This window comes from Anser cygnoides, chromosome Z (genome assembly GCF_040182565.1).
Source record: "Anser cygnoides isolate HZ-2024a breed goose chromosome Z, Taihu_goose_T2T_genome, whole genome shotgun sequence".
Classification (NCBI taxonomy): domain Eukaryota; kingdom Metazoa; phylum Chordata; class Aves; order Anseriformes; family Anatidae; genus Anser; species Anser cygnoides.
Window position 1 is genome coordinate 12637030 of NC_089912.1, and position 26216 is coordinate 12663245.

General features: G+C 40.3%; 1 protein-coding gene across 36 annotated transcripts in view; it reads right to left on the reverse strand.

Annotated features, from left to right (window-relative positions):
• ELAVL2 (ELAV like RNA binding protein 2) overlaps nt 1-26216 on the reverse strand; it is a 93758-nt gene that overhangs the window by 48128 nt on the left and 19414 nt on the right. For 11 of the 36 annotated variants that reach the window (XM_066987754.1, XM_066987778.1, XM_066987790.1 and 8 more), the window contains one exon: nt 1475-1715. In XM_066987754.1, the coding sequence (XP_066843855.1) occupies nt 1475-1715 (241 nt within the window). Of the gene's footprint in view, nt 1-1474; nt 1716-4107; nt 4224-25554; nt 25574-26216 lie in introns of those variants that run through there. The other 25 variants (XM_066987764.1, XM_066987765.1, XM_066987785.1 and 22 more) reach the window with 5 other exon arrangements.

The window sequence follows — 26216 nt, forward strand, 5'->3', positions numbered from 1 at the left end:
GGCTAGACAAATTTAAGAGAAAACCCTAACGTTGATGAATCTGCTCACCCTTGGCAGAGGCAGTTGAAAAACACTGGAAAAACCCCCCTCATTTTCTTGTTGCTGAATTCCTGCTTAAACATCACCCTTCCACACAGTAGCACCTGCACCAACGTAGGAAAAGCTGTTAGAACTTTTCTGCCATGCTGGCACAGAAAATATGTTATCAGGACAAGAGAAAAAAAGCATGTACTGCATGCCAAAGAAGTTCGATGTTGGTGCCAGGACTGCCTGAAGGTTTTTAGGCCTCAGCCCCCGCTATTCATGTATGCATCTGGGGAACTTCTCTCCAACACATCCAAGGTATCAACATCAGTATGTGTAGGAGGGGCTGAAGCCCCATACAACCTGTATCAGCTAAAGCTTGTCTCTTCCCACATCCCACTATTGCAGCCCTAGGAACACAGTCACAAGAAAGTTTATTTATTGTGAGCAAAATGACCATGTACTGCCACTACTTTTCAGTAGTCTTTCAGTAGTAAAGTATTGGCTTCCATCCCTTAAGCCATAGAGAATATGTAGCCTCCAAGAGGAGTAGTTTTAAACACAAGCTAACCAGTATATTAAACAGCTGCAGCCGAGAACTTAAGATATGCTCTCAAAAGCTAGGTATTTGGCGACTAAAAAAAAAAATCAGGCAACAGAGTTCCAAGTCACTATCTCTGAATAAAAATAATGAAATGTCAACCTAAACTGTACAATGTTTCTCAGTCTGACAGAGCTCAGAGTTGACAAATGGAAATGAGACAAACTGAACCTTGCCAATCATCCTTTCATTTGGCTTTTAGAGTACAGGCATCCATCTGGTAGTTCTTTCAAAGTTAAACAACTGGTCTAAATACATGCGCTCTATACACCAGCTGTTGCTAAAATAAAGTACTAACAGAAAACATCACTCTGCAGGCTCATACTTCCACTCTGACAGCACAAATCAATTCAAATGTGCATCCTAAAGAAATGCAGAAGTGCTGCAATGCAGAAGCTGCTTTACCCACAAAGCTAAAAAAAATTAAACTACCCTTCTTCACAAGGTACCAGATTAACTTCCTGCATCCTATAAAAAACTAAGTTTTGTATCAGCCAGGCTAACAAAATCACAGCTCCACTGGAGTTCAATAAAATCTCAAGTGAGCCTTGTATAGTTAACTGCTTTTCTGTATCTAAATCTTCTCAAAGACTTGAAAGCTCAGAAGAATTAAGTGTCCTGATAGCATTTATAGCACTCATACACAGAACTGGATGAAATGTAAATATAAGTATATAATTTTTGGTGTGGAATCTAGACAATGATTGACAGAAGTTCCTTCTGACTAGCAACATCTGCATTGGTTTCTTCTGAGTTTATTCCATAGTTTAAGAGAATTGCAAAAACACCGTGTGACAGCTCAAATGCCAGGAAAGTGAGAAGATGCAGAAAATCCCCAAATGCACATACCTGTTATTTTGTCCCTGACAAGCTTGCAGGACTCTATCTCACCAATGCTGCCAAACAGACTCTTCAGCTCCTCTTGCGTCATGTTCTGTGGAAGGTAGTTGACTATTAAATTGGTCTTGCTGTCTTCTGTGTGTCCAGAATCAACTGGTGATGAGCAATTGTTTATGGTGGTTGAACCATGGGCTGTGTTATTGCAAGTTGGTCCATTAGACAGCTGTGCTTCCATGGCAGCGATTACCTGCTAAAAATACAGGAAGAAACATCAAAACTCGTATTTCACCCTCTGTTATGGAGAGTCCAGATTAGAATCTAAAAGAATTGTCACTATGCACAAGTGGTATTGCCAGGGACAGATAGTGCTTCTACATGCAAAAACAATACTGAATGATTTTTAACTGTTAATCAAGGAAACAATTTTAAAACTTACAGGCAAATCAAGTCATCACTAAAATCTTCTAGGGCTTATTCCAGCGAAATCAAGAGCCATAACTCAGTTTCTATCCTCCCCCATCCCCTTCACTCAGGACATCAAAGCTTTTATAGTATAGAAATTACCAAGCACAATTGGACTGTTGCAGTGGTAATCAGTACTGTTAACTTAAGTGACAACTGAAACATGAAGTGCAGTTTTTCAAGTATTTGCCTTTTTTGGTTATTTTCAAAACAGGTGGGTGTTAATTGTATCTTGACCCTGTTTCTGATAGTACTAGAAAGCAAGATTAGTAATTTAAAGAGATGTTTAGGGATGTAAATGAATATGCTGGGATGGAAAACAAACTCTTCCTTGATAACCTCTAAGTCAACCTTCTGCTACCACAGGCTGGCAGTTTCTAAATGTATTTTTTTGATTGAACTGCCAATTTCTGTTAATCACCTCTTCCTTCCTCTGTACCCTAGAAACTGTTAAATTTGATACTTTAACTCACTCTGTTAATGAAAAGAAGTGAGCAATCACTACCCCAGAAACTCCTGTTTCACCCAAAAGTAACTGACTGTATGATTTGCAAACATAGCAGCAATCATCTGTGGAGAAGAGTCAGTACTTGCCCACACATTACCCACATGTTCAAAGGCTCTCTGCCATCACTGGCAGTCAACAAATGCTAACAGCTGTTAAACTGTTTTTTAATGGCAGTATAACATCCAAGGCTTGGGTAGCCTATCCTGTAGGAGACCAGCTATATAGAACAAACCTCACCAGAAAATTCTATGTATGTTACCCACTAACAGATCATTTATTCCAGAAGCAAGACTCATCAAGAAGTTTAACTAAAAATCCAGTAATCATTGAAATCCAACCTCATACTAAGATTTTTAGAAAAAGATCTGAAGCAAGAAAGCCTGCTATAAAACCCCTGCTACAAAATCATAGGAAAGACCCCTGGAGGTTATCTGTCCTTACTCCCCTGTTCAAAGCAGCATATCCAATCACTGCATACATAAACAAGTGATTAGGCCAACTGTACTCAGTGAGTTCAAATCTGAATTTCCTAAACACATGAAAGGGAGGTTACAGCATCTGAAACGAGTTCAGACATTCCTGGGAAGACATTTCCATGTTTTGTATATAGAAGTGTTTTCCAAGAGGTTACTTCAGCACAAAGCAAGAAAAGGAAGATGCATCTATTAAGAGTGTTTTATATAAAAATGTGATCTGGTTTTCCTGAGGAGCTACCATTTGATCAGCAACATTTTCCTCCCTTGTGACAAACTTCGAGGGGGTAACCTGCTCCTGACACTGTAAAGAAACAAGTCTGCTGAAAAGATGGGAAAACAGATGATCCCAATTAAGATAAATTACTCTTCAGAATACCAGTGTATCTGGCAGAGTTGGTAGCCACAAATGCTGTGCTCTCACTGAAGCTCTGTACAACTGATTTTTTTCCCCCCATTATCAAATTTTAAGTCTGTATTGACCAAAATTAGAAGGATTTAGCAAGGACAGACAATCCTCATTTAATTGCACATTTATTTTCATGTTCAGGTGGCAAGAATGCTATCTTAAGCCAACATTCAAGTGAACAGCTGCAGTAGCCTGTGTGTGCTGAAATTACAGCATTTCCCAGCTATAGAACCATCTGCTCTGGATAAAGCAATACTAATATGTTTTACAAATAATGCATACTCCATTGATAGGTTGAATACAACTGTTCAAACACATGCCACATCTTCAGCAGTTACTAAATACTTCCTGCCCTGAAAGATAGTTTGAGATAAATTTACAGTTTTACAACAATTTCTTAGAATAAGAAATGTAAATATACTTTAAAAAACAGTAATCAAATACATAGTATACAGGTGTTTTTTTTTAAAGTTACTGCAATTTAGTATTCAGACCATACCAAAACAATTTTAGTGCAATACTACTCTTCAGTTATCCACTGGGTATTTTGAATTATCACTAAAATCTAATTGACATTGGAAAAAAGGCAAGCTCTGCAGTATAATTTCTACAGGAGATCACCATGTAATAGAAAAGTTGTCATAGTACACTAGTGTGCTCTAGGCCCTGACAGAGTAGGGACACAACCTACAACCTGTAACAAAACACAGAAGAGAGTTAGCGTTCCAAATAGGAGATTAGAGTTTGGTATGGCCTCAGCACTATTAACATGTAAAAAAAAGTAGCCTACATAATTTAATAAAAATCCCACAGACCCCAGTCCAAGGCTCTGCTGCCCACGAACCACTTCTAAGCAGAGAAGCCACATCACACAGTCTGACTGCCATGTTAGTTTGGAGTTGCCGTCTGCAATATGGACACAAAAAGTACTGTATGTTAGATTAGCAAGATAATGCAACAAATCAGTTTGTACAAATTTACAGTAATTGCCTTTATATTCCCAGCACGTCCACGCAGTGGGGCTTAATTGAATTTGAGGCAATTCCAATCTAATCTTTCCAAATTCAGTTCCAAAATTATTTTTCTTACATGAATTATGATGCTTATTTTTAAGAGATGATTTAAAAGATAGCAAAATCTATTACCTCTGCATCTACCCTGGGAACTACCACAAGAACCACACCATAACTAAAAGGACTATACCGCAGCATATAAATATTTTTTTGAAGTCTTCAAGATGGGAAGAGGAAATGCAGTGAGTCAATTTTCCATTAGCCATGTAAGATGACCATTGCACCACTGAAAAATAGCTCATCTTAAATGCTTTTCCCAGCCCACAAATACAGAAGAAACTACTCTGTATTTTGATCAAGTCCATTACTAAAATCCTAGATTAAAAATGCAGTAAATTAAAGTTTTGCAGAGAAGGTGTTCAGAAAGTTTCCCTGCAACAGCCTTATTTAAGAGTACCAGTGGACCTGCAAGTGGCAGCGGAGTAAAGGATTTCTCAAGGAGAACTGGGGAAACATAGCAGTGAGGTAGTTCTTCATAATGGCATTTTCGTGTCCAAGCACATTGTTGTAGTTTGCTTTTTTTAAAATGAAGGGTTGTTGCAAACCCAGTTGGATTTGAATTGAACAATGCTAAGAGAATAACAAAAAAGCTAATGGGCCATTTGCAGCTGATTACAACTAGTCCAGATGTTAAATATAACCACAACACTGGCAAGAACAGGAAGACTGTTGCCACAGTTTGAGACTGGTATAAATCCAAGAGACTTTTTGCCTCTGGTTAGCAGATGAGAAATCTAAACAGTGAATTTAACTTGATTAAAAAACTCAGATTTTGGAAGATTGCTGCACCCAGGGTTTATAAACACATTTCTCAAAACAACCTTTGCCATTTCGAATAGTGTAAGTTTGTCTTCATTGCATCTTATTACCAAAGTCTGTCTGGTTAGATGGCTTGACATCAGGATTTCATTTCTGATTTAGGTTGATATCAAGACCTTCAATCTTATCTTCTCATGCAAAACACTGAGGCTTTGGTATGAGCTGCAAGCCATTCTCTACGGTCTCAAACCAAAAACAAATTCCAACAACTCCTGAAGCACTTCACTGTACACGGGCAACCATGTTTGACAAACTGCTTACTGTTGGAACGCTTTTGTCTCTGTGCCTCCCAGCAAGCCTGCATGACCTTGCAGAGTATTTTCACCCTGCAGGCAGAAAGCTCCTACAGGACAGCTTAGCTGGGTGAACTTACACTGCACTCACCAGAGACTACACTGAGCCCAAAAAGCACCCCAGCACTTCCCCAAAGAACACCTCTCATTTGAAGCACTTTGTTTCCATAACACACCTACCTTCAGTGAAGTGCTCCACAGGACACAGCAACGTACCCCTCTAACTACCACCATTACGTCTCAAAAACAAGTCCCATTCCACCATTTCACCGCTTTTGTTACTTTTAAAATTACAAAGAATGCTTTTTCTTTATATCTAATATGGACAAAGAGTTCTTACCTTTTACCTTATACTTCCACTTGACGTGAAAACTAAGCGATATAGCTAATTATGCCAAAAAACAAGACTTTAAAAAAAAACTATTTCCAACCTAGCACTGCACTTTAAAGTCGTAGCATTGTGACATAAAATTTGAACCGTGAATAATTCCCAAGAAAGCCGAAACACTGACCTACTGGAAAATCACTGGTATTGTGGAAAGACCTAAACAGTTTGACAGTGTTAGGCTCAGAGAGAATGCACTTCAGATTACTGCAACAGCTCAGCAATCACTGCACTCAAACCTGAGAAAGTCTGCAACCTCAGGAAACAAGGCTTTGTAAAAGATACTCAAGATCACCTTGCAGTGACATTGAAAAAGGAATCCTGCTACTTGTCTGCGGTCCCCAGAAGAGGAGGAACCAACATTGCTGAGTTCAAACAGTAACCAGTTCCCTTTGTTAGCGCATACAGTATATTGGAGCCATCTATCTTTAAATAAATCTGCTTTTAATTTACAAAGACAGTTACAGTTTTAAAATCTAAGCAGTCTTAAAAGCTGTCCGCGGTATTAACAGAATCCCAGTTTCTAATTAGCTCCAGTTCAAGTAAGTCATGAAAACAGTTTGCATGGCAAAGGTTTCTTTGTTTGTTTTTAAGACCAAACATCAGGAATTAAAAAGCCATATGCTTCAAAGTGATTAGTCCTGCTTCCCATAGAACAGATACAATTTTATCAAGACTGCTTTAGAAAATAAAGCAAAGCTAGCAAGACAAAGACCAGCAATACAGTATTTAGTGGGCTACTAGTCATTTTCCCTGAAAAATAGGTATTTTGGTATGCAGCACCTTTTCAATACTTCCAGGACTCAGCCTCGGCTACCATTTCCTGCTGGGCATGAGCAGCTGAGCTGCTGATGAGGCGACAAAGCCAAAGCATTCAGACTGCCATTATCACTCCAGCTGCACCGGACAGAGAAGCATTTAGGGCTTCTGGCTGGAGACCCTCTCCTACCTGTTTGTGTTCATATCTTTTCATCCCCGTCACTGAGGGGGGGAAAAACATTTCATGTGCATCTTATATACAGAAGTTAATTCTACTTATAGACATATCAAAATCATTGCACAGATGCCTCCACTGATTAAGCTGTATACTTCTAAATGATATTACTACATAAAGGTGATTACAGATAAGCAGATGTCATAATACATAATACATAAAAGGATTTTGCTGTCATAATGCCAAGTGGCAGAATGAGCTGGGCCCATAGATGAGAACAATGTCCTTTTTGCCTTCCAGATATGAAGGTCTGAAAGTCTAAACCAGAATTTTAGTCTCAGCTTGTAATAAAATTGTCTTTTAAAAAAAAATCTCTGGTCTCCTTCACAAAGGTTTTACTCCACCTATTTCAATACACAACAGTAATGACAGCTATTTAGCAAGGCTAAGTGGTTTGTCTGCAAGGAGTATTGCTCAAAACCTTAAACAAAAAGGAAAAAAAATCATTATTTGAGGGCTTAGTGAAAGTCAATAAGCCCTGATGTATCATCGAAGCTGAATTTTACTTTAAAAACAAAACTCAGCAAAAATGTACTTCCAAAAATATTTCAGTGCACTATTATTTGTACTTTGAAGAACTGAAATTATTAATGCTTCCTCTTAACTGTTTTTTAATCATTACTTGAGTATTAATTTGACAAGCTTTTTTTTCTTGAATAGTCAAATATCCTTTATGAGGCTGCATGAAGACTCATCATTCATTCATGGATGCTCACAAAAGCTGTATAAGGAGAGACAATGCAGGCTGTTGAATTCAGCATATGCCAGGAACTATCACACAGGCTGCTAGAACACCTCAAACTTCACAGGTGAAGGCACATGCAGGCCAGAGGGCAGCTCTTCAGGCAACAACCTTGCTTTTCACAACAAGACACCACCAACGCTTTCAAGTCTCCCGGCAGGAAGGGTAGTTATCAGGGAGAGCTTGACGGTTTCTCTGATGTCCAGAAGTAACAGCACAGACTGTGCTTGGTGAGTCTGCACAAGCAGGCTAAACAATCCTAACTCTGTCTGCAGTTTAACTTGTTTTAAAACACCACAGACCAACACTTCCCCATTAGCAACCCTTCCCACTCACACGTCTGTTTACTTCTGTGTTGTTTCTTCCATTATACTATGAAAAAATTTGTAGCACAGACAGGATCAGTGAACTACTCCAACAGAATACTCAGCACAAGAGAAAACAGCCGGTAGAGAACCTTTTGATTTATGCATAAGTTACAAAGAACTTTTGATACAGTATTAATCAAAACCCCCAAAAGCTCAAAGAAAACTTGGAATTAGCTTCTGATAAGGCACTCACAAAGTTTTCAAAGTAATTTAAGTTATTAATGTAAACATGGGCAACTGTAAGACCAGAAAGGAGAGTAGTCGCTATACAACAATAAAAAACTAACCATGCACCCTCTCTAAGGTGACTGGTTTAGAGGGGAAACCTTACCACATCGGCTCTGGTATACATAGCTGAAAAAGTAGCACTGCTGAACTACACCGTGGCCTCAGCAAAGGCAGGGTGAGAAAGAGATCAAAGATCCAAGATAGATATAAAAAAGGCATATGGGATGTAAACAAGAGGATTTTAATTCATCCTTCTGACTGGTGCTGAAGAAACTCATCTGTAGAAGCTTTTGGCAACAATAAAGAAGCAGCTAGATAGGTTTGCCCCTTCCAGGTAGGCAATGAGAAAACAAGAGAACAATTCTGGACAGTTGAACAAGACTCTGCCATCAGCACAGACACGAAGTCTGCTACCAGGAAACGGGCTGACAGCTCTGGTAACAGCACTAAAAGGACAGAAGAAGAAAGGTCAAGTCATCTTTTGAAGGTAAAAAAAGATACGGGGAACACTAAAAATGTATACCTGAACTAGAGAAGTGTCTCCACATGTGAAGCAATACTTTTGGAAAGTCAGTAATCTGTATAAGCCAAAGAACCTATCAGCTGCTCTAAACAACACTACTGCACTAACACAGCTACTGCATGAAGAAAGAAGCCAGCATAACAGATTGGTAAGCAGCTCTGAAAAAGCAGCACAACAAGGTGAAGGCACTGCTCGACAAGAGGCTGATCTGGAGACCACGCAAGAGCTCTGTTTGACTGCAATTGCTGATAAACTGCTGTGGGAGAGGTGGGCAGGGCAGCTAGAGATACCTTAGAAGTCACACTAGAAATATCACTGCTAACACTTTTCTCTAACACCTGCACTCCGTTAAGTGATCAGTTCAAGTGAGACTGATAAAGTGAAACTATACATTCCTAATTATTCAGGTCGATCTAGAGACACAGCCACTTCTAACAACATAACTATTCCCAGAGCAAGAAAGCCTCAACATTAGCTGACACACAGGATGAAAGAGCCCAACACAGAACTGTACTTTTCACTGCTCTTTCCTTTAAAGAAAGTTTAGGCCAGCCAAGGAAAAACAGTTACATTTATTGTATTCAGAATCTTAGCTAAATGTCAAGTTGGGTCTGTCTGAGCAAAACCAGTATTGTGGATGTGAGCCTAAGTGCCACCAACATTATCAACAGATTACACAGGACAGACGTTCAGTACTGGAACAGATCACGAACCTCAAACAAGCTGGGAACAGTATCAGGCTTGATCAATGCTTTGAATAATACTTATTTAAAGCAGAGGATACACTCAGACCTTTCAACTGTACACCACCACCCACAATATTGTGCTAACTACAGAGGTGATTTTGCTCTTCCTCATTTAGCCATTGGCCCATGCTGTCTCAGTCTCACGTGCTGCTCCCAGCCTCTAGCAAAGCACTGAGGCAAAGCAATCCTGTCACATGCACGTGCATTCTGCAGTAAGTTAAAACTTGAGTAGTCTCTTACTGCAGACACGTCCCTTCAGCCTTACACAAACATCTGCAGTCCTCTTGAGCCTGCTGTGAATACAGAAAGAGAAACCCAAGACTCAGTGGGGCCCAATACGACAACCTGGACTCTTCAAAGACATAGATAACATCACCCTGATATCCTGAAGGGTTTTCAAAGTCATCATCCTCTTTTAGACAGTTACTGCTCCACCTGAACTGGCTGGGATGCCCAGTACAGTTTCTGAGCATTTACCTTACCCTTTGGTTTGGGCTATGAAACTCACTCACTTCAGTTCGAAGTTCATGCCCCACTGGCAATTCCAATAGCTGAGGCTTCACTGAAAAAAGCTACTTATTTTTACCAATAGCCAGGAAAAAGAAAAACAGTTTAGCGTGACTCAAGAAACAGTCAAATTGAAAATAAAGTTAAAAACCTTTAAAAACTTCGAGAACAGCTTCTTTCTGATGAGGAAGGCATGTGTCTAGATGGAGTGGCAGATGGCCCTCAAGTAACCTCCCACTCCTCTCCCTGAAGGAGATCGTGACAGAAGGTTTTGTGCCTCACCCTTCCCGTCTCCAGCAGTGCAAGAGGGCCAGGAAGCGTTAGGGAAACTCCGGCACCCCTCCACTTTTTCACAACAGCAGGCTGGGACAGCAGCAGAAGGCATGAGCACCAGGATGCTGTTGCTGACCTCGATCGCCAGGGAACAGACAGAGCCATGATGACACTGTCCCCACCTATTGGCTCTGAAAATGGTACCAAGCACAACGCGTGCGCAACGTGGAGAGGTGTCCACGTCAGACTAAAGCATGCACCTTTGCATACACACAGAAGCAAGTCGCTTTTGTACAGGAAAGCCTCCATGCCGTCGTGGAAAGCCTTGGGATAGCTAAGATAATGGCTTAAGTTAAAACGAAAAGGTGAAGCTGCAGGAGGTGTAGCTTTGCTGAATTCTTACTCCTGGATTGACAATTTAAAGAGGCTGAACAAAAACCGTTTCCTCCTTGAGAACCTTAACAAGGGAAAAGAAAGTTGAGGAATAAAGATTGTCCTTTCTAAACCTGAAAGCTAAAAATGCTGGATTTTCACCTTTAAAATTCACCCTAAAGGTAAATGGAAAAGGAAACCAGCCTTGCTTTGTGCTTTGCTGCTACATCCTTACACAAGGACTACTTCAATGCATTTCTTTTAGCTGCTCTATTTTTATTATTATTTTTAAATATGAAATCCCTAGTTTTCCTAGGTAGAAAACCTAAAAACAGAGATGTGGCACCATTTGACTAGAGCTGCACAATTCCCCAAGATTGTGTGTGGGGGGGAATTCTAACCACCACCCCCCCCCATGGGCATGCGGGTAGAATCAAAGCAAAAAGGACACTGCTCAAACCAAAATACTCTTCAGTCAGCATTTCTTCCCCCTTAGAGCCAAGAGATGTTCAAACTTTACCTACACCTGTGAGGCTCCCATTACTTTGCTTCCAAAAAAAAGGACTTACTGAAAACATACAGAAATGTGGGAGTGGAAACTTCAACAAGCCATTCTTTTCAGACAATCCACAAAGAATGTGAACAAATATGGCCAAAGTCAGACTCTTCTTGCATTTTACTCTGAACACCTATTACAGATTAAAATTATTTAGTCTGAGTAGCATTCTTTATCACCTGAAATTAATAATCACTGTTAAGAAAAACAAGCTTAAACACAGCTGTGACACTCCACCCTGCCTGCTCCACCAGGAGTAGGAAAATCACTGCAGTCCCATGAATGCAGACTTTCTCAGTAGCAGATGAAGAAAACTTCATTTCTTAATCCAGATATACAAGTAATGAATAATGCAACACAGATATAACATGACAGATCCATATGCTGCACTGTGATGACTTATGCACAATTTTTTAATTTGTATAATCCAACTAAAAATGCAGAGAGATAGTAATTTTCCTATTTTAAAATAATCTTGCACTTGGAGTAAGACTCAAGTCTGCAGATTTGACCTCTAAGGATGCGAATTGCTATGCAAACAGAAATTCAAGAACAGAGAAGCACAGTCAAGATGCCAGAACCCTTTGTTAAGTCTAAGAATTAGATAAATCATCATTAATACAGATATTATCTCATTCTGACCAGAAAATATTACATTTCTGGGGCCATGTGGCTTCCACACACTTCAGCTCTTTCTCTTAACCTTCTGCTCATTGAGTCATATCTAATTTATCTTCCATCTCTAGTGTTTTCCAGTACTTCAATTTCCATGAAACTAAATGGTACAAAATTAACTGAAGATGCCCTTGCTCCTTATAGGCTAACCTGCAGATTGCTCTTTTATTCTTATGCTGTATGATTTCATGCAGTACCTTGGATGTTATATTCAAACCTATTAGAACTTCCACCTGATATATTTATGCAATAGACATCTCTATTATCTATGTCCAACCCACTAAAAATTGTATATACAAGTTATGAAATCTAAACATAATGGCAAATTCTAGGTTAGTTCATTTTCTAATGAGTTTTGAAAGGCTGACTTAGCTGTATTAGGATATTTCTATGTCAAAAGCCTGAAGCAATAACCCATTTCATAGTAACATTAATTATACACCTAAATCAGTAACTAAAGAAATAGACATCGTGGACATGCAACACTGCTGAGCTCCCACATATGCTTAAATGTATCTTCCCCAATTCATGTTATTCTCTTGTGCACATCTTCAAACTTTAATATTGAAGGAAAAGCAAAAGAATTGATCAAAAAGCTGGTGAGAAGTACAGGACAGCATGAAAGCAAGAGCAAAGTCAATCTAACAGCACACAGCCCTGAATACCTATACTTTCCTGCCTTTGTGAATGCACATCAAGTGCTATGAAGTTCTCTATGCCCCATAAAAACCCCTCTGTAACACATCCTACAGGACAAAAATGAGCCTGGCTGGAGAAATGAGACATAAAACTGAAAACAGGCTTTTACCTTGGGGACATCAACAGGTAGAAGATATGATGCTAACATGATCTGACCTTGTTTCTTGCAAGGGATAACCTACATGTTTTTACTTGGTATTTCACTGAAGCCACGCACTGACTCTGAGGCATGGGTGGGCAGCTCTGTTCATCCAGCACCCACATTTGCTATGAGGAAGTTAAGACCTTGTTCCTCTCTACCACCTTTTACTGCAGACCTGTCAAACCACATTATTTGCCATGACATCCAAAAATTGACCTTTGTCAAGTGATGAGTACCTCAAATCCCATGGTGGACTTATGGTGTGACATTCTGACACGGAGACAGGAACCTGAATTTGGGAGCTTTGCTCTTTGTTTCATTATAAAGTACTTTCAAAGCAGCATCAAGTCCACTTTCACAGGGTGATTATACCTTGGAGAAGGTATGGGACCAGAGGAACAGAAAGTCTTGCAAAGCAAGGGCATTTGGAAGTTCCTAATAATGACTGCTTTGAAATAGCATGTGTCTTCCCTCCTAGCACTTATACCTTGCAAAAAGATGATGGTGGTTTACACTGAGGTTTATACTCTATTTCCTGAAGTATGTGGTGCCTGCAGATATACTTCATCACTAAGTCAAGAATGTGTTTTACTACAGCAGGAAAAAAATCATGAAAACTAAGCATTGGAGACATGCTTACAGCAGACCAAAGGAGTCAGTGTCATGGAAAATTCAATGCCATGGCAAACTCTTCACAAAAGCTACTGTCACAGTATTAAAGGTCTTGCAGATATCAGATGTGGGTCCTTATACTGTCCTGTATGATCACACCTTCCATGACACAGGAGTCTCAAAACAGCTTTAAAAGGCATTTACACTTAATTTGAAAGTTCAAATACTACAGGGAAAAACACAGATCCCAGTTTCAAAACAGTGCCATCCAGACTGTGTTAGAACAGATTCTTCAATAAATTGTAGTAAGTACCAGCTCCAAGTTTGAAAAAGGCTGTTTCATTAGGTATCAGCATGGTGTAGCTCAAAAAGAAGACATGTCTGGAAGAAAACTCTTCTACTCCACACTTTATTTGGACAGGCTGTTCATTTAATCTGCTGCCTATGTTTTAAATGTGAGCTTTTAAAAGAATAGCATAACTAAGAACAGACAAAACAAAACTTAGAACACAGACAAAATCTTATCATTCACATTTGGAAGCGAACTCAAATACTTAGAGGTCAGGATGGCCAAAATCTGAAAGGAGTCAGCAGGTACAAAGTGCTATATTGTCTCACTGCCAGAAAGCCAGGATTTTTCATTTTTACACTGAGTATGAGTGACTTCTAGAAAAACATTTTTCTTTGAAGTAGTATTATCATTCTGCCTCCTCCACAGTATCGAAGAGTCAAAATTTATTGGAACTATCTTTCATCTATTTCTAACATACAGACCAACATCTCTAGATCTGAAGCCCCAGTACCAGTAACCCACACACCTCTGCCTGAAAGATCAAAACTGTATCACTCTCCCACTAAATAGGCAGAGCATTGAAGAACAGTAACAGAAGTTATTTTTAAATTAACTCAGAAGTCAAACAGGAGGGTCATTTCTTTCTTTCACTCTGCAGGAATGTCACACAATTCTATATTAGACCTTTCAGTCAGCACTGAACCTTCAGCCTTCTAAAGTTTACTCCTTGCTTTGTGATGTTTTGGGGTGAAAAGCAGTAGAAAAAGCTCAATTATGCTTACTACCAACAGCAATAAGGAAAAGGGAATTTAAAGCTCTTTTACGGCAAATCCAATTTAAATACTATATAAAGTGTGTGGGTACCACAAGTCACCTTCAGGTCAGCTCTGCAAGACAACACCTGGGCTAAAAGACATGCAAGTTCTCAGCCAATGTGTTAATGCACAAGTTTTATACCTGTTTTACTCCAGGCAGAGAGCACATCCAGGAAAGGACAAGAGTGCCTAGGGTTAGCAGTAGCTGTATCTGCAGCTGTAAGGTAGTCAGTTTACTGAAAAAAATATTAACAGAACAGTGGTTTGAGAGTCATGACAGCAGGTCATATAACCATACAAGAGCTGCGGAGCCTGATATTGCAAAGACTTAGAAAAGCCAGTGCAGGGTAAGGCTGGAAAAGTTAAAGGCACGAACCATGAAAAAAGTGCTAACAGTCACTTCAGAGCAACTTCCACGCCATCGAGACAGACACAGACAAAACGGAGGATGAAATCAGGACACCACACAAGTAGAACATGAAAAGCAGCACCCTGACACTGAAGACCTTTCATCAAGCATCACTTGACTGATGACCAAAAAAGCTTGCAGTACAAAAATGATTTCTAACTTGCAAGAAGTAGACCAGTAAGTGTTGTCTCCTACTTTGTCCCAGACATACCACAAGCTGCCAACAGTGAAATACCAAATAAGTTACACGTACTAGTACAAACTTGCATGACACAAGATGTAGTAAGTTTAGGTTTTGCCTTCTTCACAGTGCAAAGAAGCATGCAACTGCTCTTTAAGGATTATACTGTTTGCATACAAACAGCTTACTGGAGAATGGACTCAGCATATGCTAGTATCAAATTCTCTTACTTCTCTCAGCAGTTTATGAAGTAGCAAGTTCCTAAAGCAGCAAAAACAACTAAGTTTAGTATAGTCTGTCAGGAATATTGTTTCAGTGACAATTATTCAGAAGTAAGTTCTCAGTAAGTTGCTAAAGGCTTAAACAACTGTAACAGAAGCTTGGAACAAACAAGTCGAGAATTAAGATTAAAATGCTGTGTTTTTCATTGGTTTAAGAAAAGGGTCTTTTTTTGCATTTTGTTTTTAACTGGAATCTAGAGCAGTAGAAAAAAGATCAAAGGCAGAATGCCGCCAGATCAACCCCTTACTAAGTTCCAAGAAAACTTCCTTTCCTCCTAGATCTGCAGACAATGACAGCAGCTCTCAAAGCTGTATGAAGATTTTATCTAGCTGATGAAATAGCTAAAAATGTTTAGGTACAGAAAGTGCTCAAACACAAAGTTTCTCAAGTAGCAGAGACTGTCCTCACAAAAAAGACATTCCATATGGTAGCTATTTTTAGCCTGTTAAGTATCAGAGGTTAGAGAAATCACATGGGTGTCTCCAAACTACCAGCTCCTCAGCTGATTTTTATCTTTTGCATAAAGGAAAGGCAAGTTGGGATCATTTTTAGAACAGAGCTCAGATTCAAAAACTGTACTTCCCCTTCAAAGTACGTTCAGCTTGCAAGTCTTCCTTGTAAGTACCCAACTCAAAGGAAAAAGCAAGCCTGTACCTTTTGACAAGAATACTTGGAGCATCCAAAGCAGATCCGCTGAGTTGTATTTAGGCTGGTTCTAATTCACTGCAATTGCACCTAATGAACCACAAAATGCTTACTACTACAATACAGGCAACACAGCCCAGAGCTCATGAGCTGAACACTCTCCAACTTACCAGCATCCTTCAGCTGGCTGTCCTCAGCATCAGATACTGAACCATCTCTGCAGCGTAGCTAAGCACGCAAGGGCAGCAAGACAACACTGGCATGTTTAGTTATGTCTTGGATACAACACCATGGGAGTATCAGACAGCATATGCTGCCTAGTATGTTCACTGCTGCTGCAGAACATGTCTATCCTTCAGTCCCTCAAGTACTCACCTGCTTCATGCAATGAAAAATAGCAGTCCTCTGTCCCATGAGGCTAATTCATACACAGACTTCAACACAGGGATTTGTCAGCCATGCTGGAATCAGGTGAACAATCAAGCTGTCTGCAGAACTATGATTATCCTTCCAGCAGGAGACTATGGGCAATCTAAAAGTAAGAGTCTTGATGCAACTCTGACAAATACTGGTTAAGAACCAAGCAATCTACAAAAAAATCATTTAGGGATTTCCACACAGAACTGTGTACAAGACTTAGAAGAACATGAGTGTACAGTACACTCTAAATCTGTGACTAAGCTCAAGACTAAGCTTAGACTATAGACTAAGATGATTTATTCCTGACAGCTGCTTTCCTTGTTTTGCAGTAGCATTTAAGGCATGGAACGATTCACAGATCCACTCTGAGGAGACATGAAAAGAAGGGGGAAGGCAAAAAAAAGCATTTTGTTCCAGGAGGCCTAACAACAAACCCCTTGTTGTTAGTGCTATAGAGTGCTTCAAGCTTTTTACTTAATTGCATACTTCCTTTGACTGACGAAGTCAGTATCCTTAAGTAAACCCTTCAGAAGCAAGTCAAGTAAGCTGAAGATGAGGTAGATCAACCACACCAAGCTGTAACACATCAGCAGCAGCACCTTAAGTCCTTCAGCTGAAGAGACAACAACATGTTTCAGAAGCAGGCTGACTAACCCAAGCACTACAGCCTAAAATTAGAAAGACTATTTCCCCTAACTTTATTCTTTAATTTCCATTCCCTTTTGATTTTCACAAAGCACCAAAAACATTTATGTTCTATTCAAGAACAATATCAAAATTCTGAGTTCTGTGGGCAGTTTTGAGCACAATACAAGAAGGATGTAAAACTATTAGTGAGCATCCACAGGAGGGCAACTAAGATGGTGAAAAGTCTGGAGGGGAAGACACATGAGGAGCAGCCCAGGTCCCTTGGTCTGTTCAGCGCAGAGCAGAGCAGGCTGAGGGGAGGCCTCATGGCGGCCTGCAGCTCCCTCACGAGGGGAGCGGAGGGGCAGGCGCTGAGCTCTGCTCTCTGGGGACAGCGACAGGACCCGAGGGAACGGCATGGAGCTGGGACAGGGGAGGGTCAGGCTGGGGGTTAGGGAAAGGTTCTGCACCCAGAGGGTGGTCGGGCACTGGGACAGGCTCCCCAGGGCAATGGGCACAGCACCAAGCTGCTGGAACTCAAGAAGCACTTGGACAGCGCTGTCAGACATCTGGGTCAGATTTTTGGGTGGTCCTGTGTGGAGCCAGGAGTTGGACTCAATGATCCCTTCCAACTCAGGAAGTTCTATGATGCTATCATGACCTGTTTAGTGAAACATCTTCTCATAGCCACCCTACAGAAAACAGCATTTCCATACACACACAGGTCCCAGGTTCCCAAAACCATCAAAAACATTGCTGTATGAGAAACCATTCTTGAGCAGTAAAGCAGAAACTACTATAAAATGATGGAGGGGAAAAAGCCAACCTTAGTTCCAATATTTAAAAAAAACAGTAAGTGGTGCAGTCTCCCAGCTGTCACACCAGTCTGTTACATTCTAATTTGCTTATGCAAAGTACAAATTGTTATATTTTTCTACCAAATCCACTATGGTAAGAGGATTAGCAACACAGACTAACATTATTAGGAAGACTCTTCTCTGAAGCACTAAGAAGAGGTATGACTCTGGGGGTGGAGTTCTGCAGTTAACTGAAGACAGGTGGCAGAGAAGAAGCAGCATGGATCTTTCAACAGACCTCAGAAAGGAGTAAGCAGTACAAGTGATTCAGCAGGCTGAGAGAGCCCACTCGACAAGCAAGTGGGAAAAAGTGGCATCAACTGTTTTGCAAGTGCATTACAAGGGCATTACTTGACCCAGAACAAATTGCAACCATGTAAACTGACCTGGCAGATTCTGCTCACCCCTGGCTGATCTGCTCCTGGGACTGCTTGCTTCTTCTGGTTTTCAATTAAGTGTTTGCAAGTGATTCAGCAGCACATGATCACGGGTGCATATTATGGAATAAAACGCTCTTTGCCTACCACCTCCGTAAGACGAACTCCTTCACCCCACAAAGCTGCAATCCCTAACACTGGTGCTGCGCAAGACTGCAGAGCAGTAACAGAGCATGGGTCAAGTTCCCAGGGAGAATTAATTCAGCACTTAGGTGTTTCCTAAATTTGCCACCCAAGTGCTAGAGGATATACAAATAGAGTTTACAGCCAGTGCAGAAAGGGAGAATGAGAGGAGGTTATTCTGCCACATGAGCAAGGTGTGTTGTGGCTCAAAAAAACCCACCAGAATATACAATTTATTCGGTTAGATCTCATATCAAAACCACATTTTCCTAACTAAAAACCAGGTGTTCCTCATTTTTCTAAACTATACTGGAAACTCCATACTCTGCCTTGTATTCATAACACTTACAAGTAGAAGCTTCAAAGGGAAAATAGGAAAATATCCCAAGTCAAAACTGACATACTAATTTGGTTTAGTGTTTTACACGATAATGGCAAAATGCCACCAGTGAGCTCTAGGGCTCTGGGAGCCCTCAGTTACAATCTTCTACTTTCAGGATTTGTGTATTTGAATATTTCATTTACCTTTTTTTTTTAATCAGTTATCAATCCTTACAGCCTCCTGAGATCAGTCTGAACAGCTTCTAGGAAATGGCTTTTAGACATACAATAGTAGTACTGACAGTCCTGGGATTACTGAGAGGACCGTCGTATCACTGCTCCCAGATAAAGCATACTTCCATCCAGTCTCAAAATTCTACACCAATTTTATACAGTACTACTCCTCCAGTTAGAGGGCTTTGTGGGACTTTCTGAAGTTTTCATAGCAACTTTATCCTGTTACTAGATGAAAAAAGGCTGATGTTAAGGGAATGCTTAATCCCAATGTCCATCAAATGTATAGTCACCTGCAAAAAGCAGAATTCAACAACAAAACCAAACGCATTAAGTGAATTCTAATAATTAGAAAAGACTTCACAATACGGCTACAAAAGAAATCCTCTAGGGGAAAATCGAAGACCAAAGACCACCTGTATGCCTCATTTTGCAGACACCAACCACCACATTCCAACTTCTCTAACTGCTCCAGCAATAACATCTCTTGTTTCCTAAAGGTTTTCCAAAGTTGAAGTTCAGCTCTGTAAAGTAGTATATACACTATTCTCATAATACTTGCCCTAAGAGCTGGAGTATTTTCTGTTTCAATGAATTGACAAAAAAACAGAACTCTGGAAGACCTAAATCGAGAAAAAGCAAACAACATTCCCAGTGATATACTTTTAAATTACTCCCTTGAACGATGATTAGAATACAGAGATATACCTGATTTCAGCTCACGCGAACCCTAGATACTATTACCCAGGAGATAACATTTGAATTTGTAAAGACCCTCACTCAACATCTTATTTCATCCCACCTCTGAAACACTGTAATAGCTCTTTACCACTGATGCCACACAACGGATCCGTTTGTACCTGAGGGTACTGTGCTGAGTTTCATAGCTTCGCAACAACCCCTTACATCTTTATGAGCAGGAAACAAAGACAAATGATGGAAAAAACAAAACAATGCTGTAGTTAACTAGTGCTCAGAGCACTATCAGATGAAGCAGCCAACAGCCCTACAGGTCCCTCTTCAGGAATTGTTGGTTTGAGAAAACAAGTTACACCTGCACTTCTAACCCACCCCAAAGGCAGCTTTCTTCACACCTGATGTTTTTTTTTTTTTAAAAAATAAACAGAAGCCCAAGCCATACTGCATTTGCACAGAAGTGGGAAGTCCCAAGTTTGACAGTGATAAACAGCAGCCATTTTTGGGCATCAAAAGTTACTGATGATTACGACAGTCATCGGTTTATCTCAAATCTAGTTAGTGTTCAAGGCAAACCACTTGCATCCTGGCACTGCTCCACTAAACCTGTGCAACAGGGGGCTGTTTTTTAAAGCAGTCTTCTCTTAATCTTTCATGTACCAGTACCAACTATGCCACCCAACTCCAGCAGGGAAATGATCAGGTAAAAGACACTTCTAAAAGCTTCCTTGTGGATGCTTTCAGGAAAAATCACACTTTAAAAAACACTTGCTTTCATTAGGAGATGACTGACATTTATAAATAACCAAGTCCAGTCCCCACCTTTATTTTGACTTTTAAAATACGTATTTTAAGAGCACCTGCTTCCTCAGGAGTTTCATGCACTCAACACCAAGTTTTGACACAGACTTAACCAGAATGCCACGTGCCGTACCTGGCTTCTGAATAGAAACTCTACTTCAAAACAGAAATGAAAGTGTGCCAGGCTGTACCAGCATACTTCACCAGGCCTCGTTATTCCCAAAATACCACCCCACCCAAACCCTTTTACCAAATCAGTTTTTAGAGTGCCCCCACTGCCATTTACATTTGTTTATGCTGAATCTCTTTCAATACATTAACTCACTGAGTTAAACCCTTACCTTCCTCCTCAGCACAATCTGTCATACAGGGGTAGCACTGTCTCACAACCAGGAAATCTCACATAATGAATGATTCTCAAGCTTATTAGAAGTGTTAATGGACATGAGGTGCAAAATAGTAACTTTTCCTCAGCTCATAACACTTCATGTTCGTACAGATTGCCAAAGTGCTTTTAAATCCATTTTCTATTCTTTGCACCAGGCTCAGCCCAACTGGTACACAAGACGCAAAGTTTTGGCACAGAACTAAGTTATTTAAACACTGACAGCTATACACAACCTAAAACAGATGGCTGGTTCTCCTGTGAGCTCAAGACTTAAGAGAAAGATTCGTGCAAGTCTGGATGTGCTCACTACGCCTGCTTTTCTGATGAATTAGAGAAATTAATGAACCTGATGACTGCAGTTACCATCCTGAACCTGTAGGTCTGCAGACTTATTCAGAAAGACTGCTATACACAGCTCCAGTGCATCTTCTAACATCTGCTGTTTTGTCTACTTAAAAGAAGCAATCTGAGTCAAAGTTAAAGCATGGGGGCTTCGTGTCACAAACTATCCCTCAGGCCAAAGAGGCGAAGAGCTTCTGTCCAAGTTACTTCACTCTTGCTTAAACCTTACGAACAGCAACTCCACAAGCTTTGGTCCACTAAGAGCATTGAAGTGATTAATTTTTTTTATTTTTTTATTTTATTTTTTTTAAACTCCTAGGACTTTTCTCACACAAAAGAGCTGTCCAGGATCTGTGTCATTCCCTACTACATCTTCCCAGAGCTAAAGTGATTATCTCCAACCATCATGTCTTCGGCATGCTATACCATTCTATCCCCCAGATCTTGTCAATGGTTATCTGGGCAAAAGGAGAGCTCTTCTAAAGTCATGACATTGAGAAGTACTGCAAAACCTTCTTGCTAAGCTCAGAGATTTACAAAGCTATGATGCTTTGATTCCAGTGCCGTTACTTGTATTACTATACAGTAATGCCATTACTTTTCCTCCATTAGGAACCAGCATTGAAATTAGGATGAGGCAATACTTGAGAGCATCGAAAGTGATTAACATTAAGAGATTTGGACAGAAAACTAAGAAGTACTATTCTAACAAGCAAGTGATCTTTGCCTTTAAAATCCATGGTTTTTGTTCATAACTCAGTTCACGGGCATGGAAAACTAGCATGTAGTAGCCTGGATGCAAAACAAAAGCAATAGCAAAAAAAAACAGAAAAGGTAAATGCCAGAATGCAATTAGTTTCCAAGGAATATTATAACATTATAAAACAAGATTTATTCCATAGTTCTCAACAATAATGCGAGCTTTCCAAAAAAAAACCAGCCACTTTTAGCCATTTTAAGAGGTGACTACTGCAGCTTCAGGTTCCGCTAGAATCCTGTCAGTCCCACATGCAGATTGAACTTTGAGGATTACTTGTCAGCAGTAGAGCCCAACCACATAGGAAACAGGGCTTCCTCTAAGGAGTCTGTAAAGTACTGTGCAAATGAAAAGACCTCCTACCCCCAATTCACTCAGTTTCCAGAAAGAGTACAGAGACAGCTGCAACAAAAGTCCAACATGAGATCTACCAATAGCTTCTGCAGACTCAAAGTTGACAAGCTTTGTACAAATTTACTCAGCCATCAGTTGTCTCCAGTCACCAGCTTATTAGATATTCATGTTCAATAATGTACTTTACTCCCCTCTTACAAAGCCAGAGATATTTTTCAGGCAACATCAATGTAAACTACTGCTTAGAGAGTGGAAGGTTCCTCCCACAAATATTCAGAGAAGTAAACTCCAGACCTGTATTAGACTCTACTCCACAGGGGTTTTGACAAGGTTAAGAGATCATCTAGACCTCTTACCATAGTCATTCTTTCAGCTAAGTCCTCAAAACAAGGACTTGGCTGAAAACATACATATAGGACCTACTGAAAACCATATCCCCAGTCAGTAGTTCTTCCCTCTTATGCAACTCACTGTATGGAAAGTAATTATGAATAAAATACTAATTTCAAAAAACAATCATGCACTCTATACCACAACCAGTCTCCAATTATAGCCTCAAATCCTGCAGAGGCAACAAAAGATAAAGCAGCGCTGAGTTACACCATGGGTATTTTCAGGCACAGCGCATCCAGTCTCAAGAGACTTCCAAACTACTGCCCCAAATTTTATCTTTAAACACAGAGTTATTAAGTGCTTTTAGCTAAGATGGGAAGCATAGTAACTTCTCAGTAAGTCAGTCAAAACAACTTGGTTTGGACATCTCTACTCTCTGTTGATGACAGTAAGTGTAAAGCAGAATTGGAAGCAGCCAGTAAAAAGAGAAGCTCTTAAAAATTAAGCACTTATATCCTAATGAAGAGAAACGGAAAAGCACTGAAGTCATGGGTCTTTTTTTTTTTTTGGTGCCAACAAGTTGGCCCATTACAGAACACATACTTTAAAAACTGTGGAAGGCAATTCAACTTAGTAGTGTTGCTGAAGACTTTGGCCAACTTAAAACAGAGATTTGAAAGACAAAGAAGGAAGACTAAAAAGTTCAGGCTTGCTGCTCCATGGGGCATAGAACCTGCTGACAATGGAGATGGAAAAGGCTGAGGTACTCAACTGCCTTCATCATCTTGGTCTTTACCAGTAAGACCAGTACAAATACCAGATGCAGTGGAGGAAGGAAGACTGAGCCAGACTCTTCAGTGGCAGAAAGAAAGGTAACAGGCAAACTTAAAATACAGGAAGCTTTCTTTAAGCATAAAAACGTTCCTCCACAGTGAACATCACCAAACACAGACAGGTCACAGAGCATTTTTCTGGGCAGAGCAAGAAAAATTCAAAACTCAACCTGGACTTGGTCCTAGGCAGATGACCCTGTTTAAAGCCGGGGTTGGACTCTGTTACAATACACATGAATGCTGGGGAAGAATATAGGAGCCACATGTCCTGTGGTAACACCTTTAGCTTGTCCCTTACAAATGGTACCAACAGTAAAGCAAAATAAATAGTTTTTGCTCAGTTAGGAGGCATAAATGGTGAAATAATTCACATGAGACTCCAGAAAGTTTTTTTTTTACATTAAAGCATCCAACCTAGGCTCAGGACAGCCCATTTTGTCTACTAAGCACCATTTTCTCTCCAAATTTAGAGTCCTGCCATTGTTTCCAGCATACATACAGAAATAAAAGACCCACATCAAAACAATGTTTCTTTCAGTAGTCCCCATAATACTACCCATACCTTCTAGGGAAGCCACTGCGTTCAACCAGTTACCAGATTAACAAACTTCCTTGCTAAGAAAGTTTGAAAAAAAAAAGCTTTATGCTTCAAAATTTTGAAAAAAAAAGATGTGAATTTGATATATCAGAAGCTGTATCTCCAAAAATTCTGCTCTGACATTTCTAATGCACGGTCTACCTCCTTGAGGCTGTTTGTGACAGCTTCCTTATTAAATAGAGACAGACAAAATGTGTCATGCCTTTACAGGGGCTTCAGAAAAGAATTCTTCAATGTTAAGGAACAGTTGTACACAAGCTATAAAAAGGAAAACACACACTTGGGAATGAATTGAAGCAGAAGGAAATTGCCTTGAACAGCAACTGTTGCTTGATCCATTGTACAAGTTCACTGTTCCGGTTATCTGTGATTTTTTTCCCCCTCTAAACATCAAATATTGCCTACAGAATTCTTTACCGCGCACTCTGAGATGCCATCTCCTGAAAGCACAAAGTTTCACAGCTGTGTCATACTGAAATACAAAGCCAGGGTGGGTGTGGCTTCGGGCAACCTCATCTGGTGGAAGGTGTCCCGGCCCATGGCAGGGGGGCTGTAACTAGATGAGCTTTAAGGTAGGTTCCTTCCAACCCAAGCCATTCTGTGGTTCTGTAAAATCATCCAGAGCACTTGCAAGACTGAGCACACTCAGGTACTTCTGGCAGAGCATCCCTTGCAGTGCTGCAGCAACCAAGCACCTCTAACTTTAGTTCACTGTTGATAATGTTTTTGCTTTCCACTCATCACCCTCCATCCTTGCATCTAGGGATGCCACAGTGAGAAACTTCACTTCAGTTTCAAAATGCTGGAGGACAAAGTGACTCAGCAACAGTTTAGCTGCACCAAAGGTAGCCATCAAATCACTTCCAGCTTAGCACCTACAGTCAACCTTTCAACAAATGCTTGCTCCAACACATAAGAGCCTGCTTTAATAAAACTGTAACTAGAAACAATTAACTGAATCTCACCAAGACAAACACTATTGTTCTACACAAGCTAGGCTGAAAGAAGAGACAAGAAGAAGGAAGTTAGACATCCAAGCACAAACATAGCACCTCTACTTTACCACTGGTTAAGGTGCTAAATTCTGAACTCACCTTATCCCCCCCGCCCCCCATGTAGAATAGGGTTTTCAAATGCCATACACATTATGCACAAGGACCAATTAAAAGCTGAGCAGAAACACTAAACTCATGAACAATCCTGGTACTGCATAACCAGTGGCCCTTTTTCTTATCAGTGCTTTTGCTAGTGCTGAGGGAGAAAACTGCCATTAGAGACATCATCAGAACCAGCCACAATTATTCACAGGTGGGCACTGCTGCCTCTAGGAACTCTGCACAGAGCATCAGGCAAGTAGGAAGGAACTCTAGCACTGGTGCACATTTTACTTCTTGACTCGTCTTACATAATTTAGCATTAAGATTTACATGAAAGTAAGTGTAAAACAGCTATCTTCTAAGATAACATAGGCATGAGAGACAGTACCTTGTTTTTAATGGGCTGAAAAGAACAGAACTTCAGTCTCAGTTGTTCGCTCGTTGGCAGTAAGCCCCACAATGAACATGGCTGCCCTGAAGTCCTCTCAGCTTCCACTCACCTTCTCTAAATCAGACACTGTTACATGAAAGATAGACAACTTCACGGAAGGTTAGGCACTGCTTCTTGCAAAATTAAGTGGAAGATACTTGAAACCATGTCACTTACAGTTTGTACATTATGGAATCTTTACCCTATTCAAGTATTTATGGGGTAAAGGATGAAGGATGGATCAAAACAAGCACAGGTCTGAGTTCATACACCATCTCCTGGGGTGTTTTACTGACACACAGCAGTTATGCTGTAGGTTTCAAGGGTGGTTAAATTTAGCTTGAGCAAGATTAGTTTTGTGATGCAAAAAAAGCAGAAAAATGTTGATTAGCCAGCAAGAAGCTATGCTCTGGATACACCCACACAGCACAGTAAGACATAACTACTTCCTGATCAAGAAACAGCAAAGCAGTTCAAGGAAAACACACTGCAGATACCTATTGTGAAGCGTGCTCTTAGAGGGAGAGCCATACAGACTGCTCACTCATAAGAGATGTATTCCAAACGCCACTCTTGTTAATACACCAATGACACCACCCTGGTTCACTCCAGAACCTGAC